Source organism: Balaenoptera ricei, chromosome 15 (assembly GCF_028023285.1).
Source record: "Balaenoptera ricei isolate mBalRic1 chromosome 15, mBalRic1.hap2, whole genome shotgun sequence".
Classification (NCBI taxonomy): domain Eukaryota; kingdom Metazoa; phylum Chordata; class Mammalia; order Artiodactyla; family Balaenopteridae; genus Balaenoptera; species Balaenoptera ricei.
The window spans coordinates 30009135-30016847 of NC_082653.1; the positions used below are offsets into that span (position 1 = coordinate 30009135).

Consider the following 7713-nt stretch of genomic DNA (forward strand, 5'->3'; position numbering starts at 1 on the left):
GGAGGGCTTCGGGAGCCAGGTCAGGAGGCTGCAGCATCCTCCCCAGAGCCCTGGGTGTGGGCCAGCCCGTTCCTGGGACACAGGCATACCCCTAACGGTCAGGCGCCGCTGAGAGTCCACCAGAGCTGTGATACATGAAGACTGTTGGGTTTTTTTTTAACTTTTTTTATAATAAATAATTCACTCCTGATAAGACCAAATGCAGACAAAACTTTCCAGCCCTGCTCCTATGAATACTGAAGCTAATATATATACAGTTGCGTTTTTTCTAATCACAAATGGGATCGTATAGTGCATGTGTGTTAATGCCAAGCAGCTGGCACAGGGCCTGGCTCAGTAAACATTTGTTGAATGAATGAGCAAGAAAGGAACTGAGGAAACTTCCCGAGCCTCGCTGACCCGTGTGCCCGGAGTTTTCCGAGAGGCTTGGGCTGGCCTTGGAGGAGGTCTGCAGCAAGGCTCCCGGACTGGTTGCTGGCGGGCTTGGTCCTGCTCCGGCGCCGTGCCGGGAGGGGCGTCCTCCAAACACCGCCCCTCTCCCCAGCCCTGAATGAGCCCACCATTGACTACGGATTCCAGAGGCTACAGAAAGTCATTCCCAGACACCCCGGAGACCCCGAGAGGCTGCCCAAGGTACTCAGAGGGGCGGGGCGGGGCGGGGCGGGGAGAAGGGTGTCCGGTGGCCGAGGGGAGAAGAGGCGGCTCCCGGCCCCTCTGCCGCCCCCGGGGCCGCCCCTCCGTCCGGATGTTTTCCTCCTTGCCCCCAGGAAGTGCTGCTGAAGCGGGCGGCCGACTTGGCGGAGGCCCTGTACGGAGTGCCCGGCGGCAACCAGGTATGGCGCCTCCGCCCGCCTCCCCGCGCCGGGCCCGGGGCTGCCCGCTTCCCGGTGCCCGCGGCTGCCCCGGCCGTGCCCGCTCTTGTCTTCGCAGGAGCTCCTCCTGAAGCGCGCAGCAGACGTGGCCGAGGCTCTGTACAGCGCCCCCCGCGCGCCCGCGCCGCTCGGACCCCTGGCCCCCAGCCACCCGCACCCCGCCGTCGTGGGCATCAACGCCTTCAGCAGCCCGCTGGCCATTGCCGTCGGGGACGCCACGCCAGGGCCGGAGCCGGGTGCGTCCCGCCGCCCTCGCCCTCCCAGCCGCCGGCGCAGCTCGGACTGCCCCTTCCCTGCCGGCGCGCGCCCCTGACGGCCGCTCTTTCGCAGGCTACGCGCGCAGCTGCGGCAGTGCGTCCCCCCGCGGGTTCGCGCCCAGCCCGGGCTCGCAGCAGAGTGGCTACGGCGGCGGCCTCGGAGCTGGCCTCGGCGGCTACGGGGCACCGGGCGTGGCCGGCCTCGGTGTGCCCGCGTCCCCCAGCTTCCTCAGTGGCTCCACGGCCACATCGCCCTTCGCCAGTGAGTGTCCCCTGCCCCCCGGGGAGGGGGGAAGGGACCAGGCCCCGGGGAGCAGAATGGGTCTCAGCCCAGCTCCTTCCTAGCCTATGAGGGGTGGGGGGAGCTCCTGTCACCTGTCGCATGAGCACCGACCCTGGCCTTGCCCTCAGAGGCAAGGGCAGCTCTCTCTGTGTTCGACCTCTCTCTCTCTGCCCTTGGAGACCCAGCCCTCAACCCCGGTGCCGGGGCACTTCTTGCACTTTTAGTTCTCTTTGCTGACAGCAGTTGTGTACATCGCTTCTAGCCTTCCCCTCCTACTGAAACGAGCTTTAACACGGGGACATCCTGCTTAAACCTAGTGGACCGCCAGCCTTTCCATCTTATGCCAGGACTTCAGGAGGAGGGCTGGTGCCCCCTGCCGGAAGCCTGAGGGAACTCAGGGCCCAAGAAAAGTAGGTTTCCACCTGGCCCCACGCCCCCCAGGAGAGGCAGGGGCCTGAGGAGAGAAGACGTGGCTCCCAGCAATCTGGTTGGGCAGAGCAAGAATTCTGTGTAGTCAGACACCTGGATTCACAGTTTGATTGTCCAAATCAGGAGCTGTCTGACATTCAGCAAGTTACTTTACTTCAGTTTCTTCTCTGTAAAACCGGATCAGTACCACCTGTTGCCTAGGGTTGTTCTCAGACCTGAATGTGCCACTGTGCATAAAGGGCCCAGATGCAGTTCAGAAAGAGTGTGTGAATTTGCATCCCAGCACTGGCTGTGGGCATTAACTGTCTTCTGTCTGGTTTCTTGGGATGGGCAGCTCAGAGCTGGGTGGATGGGCGACAGGGCGTTTATGCTTTTACCATGCACTGCCCTCAAGTCCCTCCTTCCAACAGCAAGTTCCAGAACAGCCTGTCTACAGGTTGTTATAGCTTAGCTATTCAGCAGACATGTTTGTAAAGCACCCAGCTTGGGGGATAGCTCCACCCCTGCTCACCTACAAGGAGCCTCCCCCATCAATTGTAAGAGAGATTGCACCTTGAGTCCTGGCCAAGAAGGCTTTTCCTGCCATTCCTTCGCCTGTCCCCTGTCCCCTGTCATATGTTTGCTATTGCTGATGACCAACATATCTGGCACCTGCCTAGCCTTCCTTCCCATGGCCTACATCCTGAGTACTGCTCTTTTTGGCTGTGGGTTTGAGTCTGGCTCTCTCCCTCTGGCCTGGGCTCAATGTGTGGGACCAGAAGCCCCATGTTGCTGGTGTCCACACAGACCATGACCCTCCAGTGTCCCCACCAAGACTCCTGTCTCCCCTTTGCTCAGGCCAGGCTCCACTGCTCCTACTTCCCTTCAGTTCTGGACAGTATTCTTACCACCTCTCTCAGGGTGCCCCCCCAGGTCGAAGCTGGTGGAGTTTGGAAGACCAGCCCCCCTTCTCCGCTGCACACACAGTGCAGTCAGCAGTGGAGGAACACACTGCCCCAGTGGGCAAAAGCCAGCCACCTGGGGTCTTCCCATTCAGCCAGGAGATCAAGAATTCTACAGCTGCTTAAGCCTCACTCCAGCATCAACTGGGGACACCCTGGGTGGGCCTGAGGGTCAGTCCCACCTGGTGGTATTGTCCTGTCGAGTCCCCATCCACTCCCCTTGTGCACAACACTTCGTGGTGAAGCTCCAGTGGGCATCATTCTCATTGAGTTTGCCAGGACGTGCCTGTAATGACCTCCGGAACTGTCCCTGCCAGAGGCTGTCTGCTCGGACCTCCCCTCTGTCTTCTGCTTCAGCCACCAGCAGCCCTGGACTGAACCACAACTCCCAGTACTACCCAAGCTACAAAATGCGGCTGTGAGCTCTGGGCCTTGAGAGATACAGTACATTTTCTGGCATTTATTTCAAGCCCTCCACGGAGCTCCATGGGCCTCATCAGCTAGCAGTCAGCATTGTCTTAAAAAGAGATGGTTATCTATGGGGCTGAGTACATTCGGAACAGGGGCAGCTGTTGAAGGCATCACTGTTCCAAAGGGGGGCGGGGAGTGTTCTGATACCAAAAGCAGCTTTCTCAGGCTGCTGCTTTCTTTCAGGAAACCCCCACCCTCATCCCATTGCCCGCTGCCTGGACAACACTCAAGTCACAGTCTTATTGGTCTTTAGAAGAGAGAGGCAGGGAATTGTGTTCAGATGAGGTTGTAGAAAGGGGAATCCAGAGATGGCCTGGGCAGGAGCCCCCAGGAGAGGAGGCTGCAAGAAGGAGGGGCAGGCAAAGGCTGAGTGCAGGAGGCTCCCTGGCTATTCCTAGGAGAGCAAGCCACAGCCATGGGGGCTAGGGCGTTAGAGAACAGGAAGAGCTGAGGATTTGGATCTCTGTACCTTTCTTTAAAATTGACCTGCTGGAAGAGGGAGATACAGGAGGCCTCCAGGACCAGGGCTGAAGATGACGAGGACCTGCATTAAGCTGGAAGAGAACAAAGTGTCGGGGGTCGGGGGGAGTGTAATTGGTAAGGGGAACATATTTGTAGGGGGGAGTAAGGGTTCTTGTGTGAGCTGTGATCCTGGACAGAGAGGCCTTATAACAGGAGCCTATGTGTACCCCCCAAACTTTGTCCCTGACCACTTGCCCCAGCTCTGCTGTGAACCCTGACCTTTGACTCTAACCTTGATGCCCCAGGGCCCATCAATGTTTCTTAGTGTCTCAGAGTCCCAGTGGTTTTCAGCAGGAATCCTAACCTGTTCCATTTCTTGCTCATCCCTCATCTTTGCAGGCACCTCTCAGTATCTGGTTCTGTTGGATGTTCTGGTTTTGCTTTCGTTTTTTGGGTTTTGTTTGTTTGTTTGTTTTTAACCTCATCTGGCCCTATCATCTCCAACGCTAAGAAAGGGTCTCCAGAACCCCCATGAGGGCAAGTGCTAGACCGCAACCCCAGAGGCTCCCAGCCTGCCTCCAGACTCTACCCTGTACTGGTCTCTCCAGGACCCTCACAGCCCCCAGTGAGGGCTGAGCCTGGCACCCAGGTCAGCAGCCCGCACAGGGCATACTGCTCATGCCAGGGCAGCAACCGAGCTGCTCACTCTGGTGCTGTCTCCTTGTTGTGTCTCCCACCGCCTTCCCTGCTGCGCCTGCCCCTCCCCGCCCCGGAGTCATGCCCTCTAGCCCCCCGCTGGCCGCTGCCTCCTCCATGTCCCTCCCGGCGGCTGCCCCCACCACCAGCGTCTTCTCCTTCTCGCCTGTCAACATGATCTCCGCTGTCAAACAGAGGAGTGCTTTCGCCCCCGTGCTGCGCCCACCCAGCTCCCCACCCCAGGCCTGCCCCAGAGCCCACGGAGAGGGGCTTCCAGGTGAGTGCTCCGTGCTGCCTCGCTGGAACCTGGTAGAGCAGCTGGGCCTGCGCAGCCCACTCCATCCACATCTCACAAGAGCTTCAAGCCAGGTGACCAGTTCTTCCTGGGGGTTGCAGAGGAGGGAGCTCCGCAGGGGTTCAAGGAGGTCCATCTGGACCCCACGTCCCTGGGCCTCATAGCTTGGGACGGTCTCACTCTGGACCATCAAGGAGACAAAAATACCAGTTGGAGAAGGTCTGGAAACCACTTCAAGGCCTCATCCAGTTGAGCCCAGAGTAAAGACCCAACATGCAGAGCTGGAAGAACCCCACCATGGGCTGCGTGCCTTTGACCTGTACCTCCCTATGGCCACTGGAGGATAGCATACACCACTGTGAGAGACCAGGTCACTTGCTGGATGGAGGGGGACTGACCTTAGATAAGGTTTAGCCCAGCTTCACCTTCCCCATTTTACAGATAGGGAATTGAGACCAGGTCACACCCCCCGCAGCCCATTAGTGAAATGATTGTTATTTGCCATTTATCAATCTCCTCCAAGTCAACATTCAACTTAAAAAAGCCCGGGTTCTAACCAGTAGTGTATATAGCAAGTCAAAAAGAGTTGCATGCCTTAGAATAAGATGACTCTTGTGGTGGGCTTGTTAGATGATGCTCTAGGATAATTCAAAGTGGAACACAGTTATATTTAGCCTTGTTTCCAAGTTTTGGATAATTTTTCTTAACCTAAGTGTGTCTGGAGCTTAAAATGCAGGGAATAGGAAGGACAGAAGGCCACCAGTTTCTCCTGCAGCAAACCATGGGAAGGGGGTTAGAAAGAGGCAAGGGTGATGGAAGTGATGAATTTCGTGGGGGTGTGGGAGGAAGACATGCTGCTACCACTGCATTAGGTATCTGTACTCCTGGAGGCTGACCTCTTTCCTTTGCTGTCCTGATACATGGCCGTCTGCTTCCTCACCTTGAGACAGGCCCTCTGAAGGAGACAGGCTGGGAAGAAGAGCCCAGAGTCATGTCTCTCTATTGAAGAAACTCGGGGGGCAAGGGCTTGGGGCTGTACCTCCTAAGAGGTCTGGGGGGCACACCTCACCTAACTGTCTGCAGTGCTGGGCCTAGGCTAGGACTGGGGGTGGCTGACTACCTTCAAGGCTCTTGATAGCTCTGCCCTCAAAAAGTGCCATATGTCCTGCATGCTGCCCCCAGTCGAGAGGGGCACAGACTACACATGGCTTATGGCTCCCCTGCTTGGTTACTGCAGACCAGCCTTTTGAAGATTCTGACAAGTTCCACTCTCCAGCTCGGGGGCTTCAGGGCCTGGCGTACTCCTAATTATGGTAGGTCTCTGGCTGAATCTTGCCTCCCTCCCTGGCCTTGGATGGGCTCTCTCCAAAAGACTTTAGCAGGGATGGGGAGTTGGGGTCCATGTCTCCCACTCCAGGGCCCATCTAGACAGCTGTCAGGGCCACATAGCCCAGCCCAGTGGCCCAGGCTGAACAAGAGGCGAGAAGTGGCTTCCTGTCCCCTTGCAGCCAGCCTTCCTACAGGACCTTCGTCTTTTCCTCTCCCCACCAGGTCCACAGGTGTTGTCCCCACTGAGCCCGGACTAGTGGTCCCTCCAGGATTCACACCCATGCCCTGGATGGCAGCACAGACAGATGCAGGGCCGGGGCTGCAGGCAGACCTCAACCCACAGGCCTGAACAGGGAGAGGCCTTCCTCCCTGTGCTCAAGGGCCCCTCAGTCCCACAGGCTTCTCTCACCTCCCTTGAGGCTGGTTGGAAGCCCCAGCACTGTGCTGATGCTCTTGTTAGGAGAGCATCCCGTGGAGGTGCTGGATGCCTGACCTCACTTGCTGGGTCGGTTCCTCTGGAAGAGATGGACCTTGTGCAGACCAAGGGCGTCTGGTGACAGGAGCATGGGATGGGGAGTATGATAAGGAGCTCAGGGAGAGGTGGCCTGGGAAGGTCCTGTTTGCGTCTGACCCATCTCAACCATCCCAGCATCCCAGCTACTCTCCAGGACAAGGGGTGGTGCCCAGCAGCCTCAGGAGGCCTGCCTAGGCTCCCATGGAGCTTCTGACAGCCACTTGATTCTGTGGCTGCCCCACTCCCTTTGAGTCCTAAGCACTCATGCTTGCCACATCATGAATCCCAGTGGAGGCTTTGGGCATGAAGGGTGCAGAAGAGGAGGTGCCAGGTCCCCTGGTTGTGGATCTTGCCCTCAATGGATGTCTCATGGACTCTGGCCCCACACACAGATGACTCTGGCTTGCCCCATAGAACCATGGAACGAGTCCAGCTGCCCCTGGTCTCATACTCTGCTCTGCTGAGGTTGGAGAAAACAATAAACACAGGTGCAGGTGGCCACCCAGCCTCTCTTGTGTGCTTCCTTGGTGTGGGTCTGCTTTCCTCAGCAGCTCTGCAGCTCTAAACCGTGCTGCTGGACAGCCTTCTTATACCTTGGACTTTTTCAACAGCATCAGAGTTCAACTGAGCAAGTATTCCCTGCCCCATATCTGCTCTTGTACTGAGTTGGGGGGTTGGGGGAGGGGTGGGAAGACCCAGGACATGGGCTCAACCCTGAGAGCTCTGGCTGGGAGCCCATTCTGGGCACTGAGGATTCAGTCCCCCAGCTGTCTGAGCAGGACCAAAGTTGGGGGTGTCAGAAGGACATTGCTGGGAACCAGAACAGAGCCAACTAAATACTACCCAGATGTACAGAGGCTCAGAAGTGAGATCCTTCCTGACTGGAGGCTGCTGGGTGGGGCAAATTTTGGCTGCAAGGATTGCCTGATTAAGTGACACCCAAACCTCCTCCCTCCTTCCCAGGCCTAGGCACTTTCCAGCTCTCCTGTCTCAGAGTTTGGGAGGATGGGTGGTAGAAAGGCAAGATTCCCAGGCTCATCTACCCAACTTCTAGGATGAATCCCAGTTGTCCCCCTGAAACGTGTTCCCTAGACCCCGAAGGTCTTTCTGACACTGGAAGCCACTTTTTTGATGCACTGTCCAGAGATCCCAGGGTCCAACTCC

At 57.6% G+C, this 7713-nt stretch overlaps 1 protein-coding gene across 2 annotated transcripts in view; it reads left to right on the forward strand.

Moving 5' to 3' along the window:
• The window catches only part of EBF4 (EBF family member 4), a 50376-nt gene extending 43326 nt beyond the window's left edge, over positions 1-7050 (forward strand). The window contains exons 12-18 of one of the 2 annotated variants that reach the window (XM_059896377.1): positions 545-633; positions 768-833; positions 931-1108; positions 1203-1391; positions 4491-4688; positions 5944-6019; positions 6258-7050. In XM_059896377.1, the coding sequence (XP_059752360.1) occupies positions 545-633; positions 768-833; positions 931-1108; positions 1203-1391; positions 4491-4688; positions 5944-6014 (791 nt within the window). In that variant the 3' untranslated portion in view covers positions 6015-6019; positions 6258-7050. Of the gene's footprint in view, positions 1-544; positions 634-767; positions 834-930; positions 1109-1202; positions 1392-2740; positions 4689-5943; positions 6020-6257 lie in introns of those variants that run through there. The other variant, XM_059896379.1, reaches the window with a different exon arrangement.
• The last annotated feature ends 663 nt before the right edge of the window (positions 7051-7713 follow it).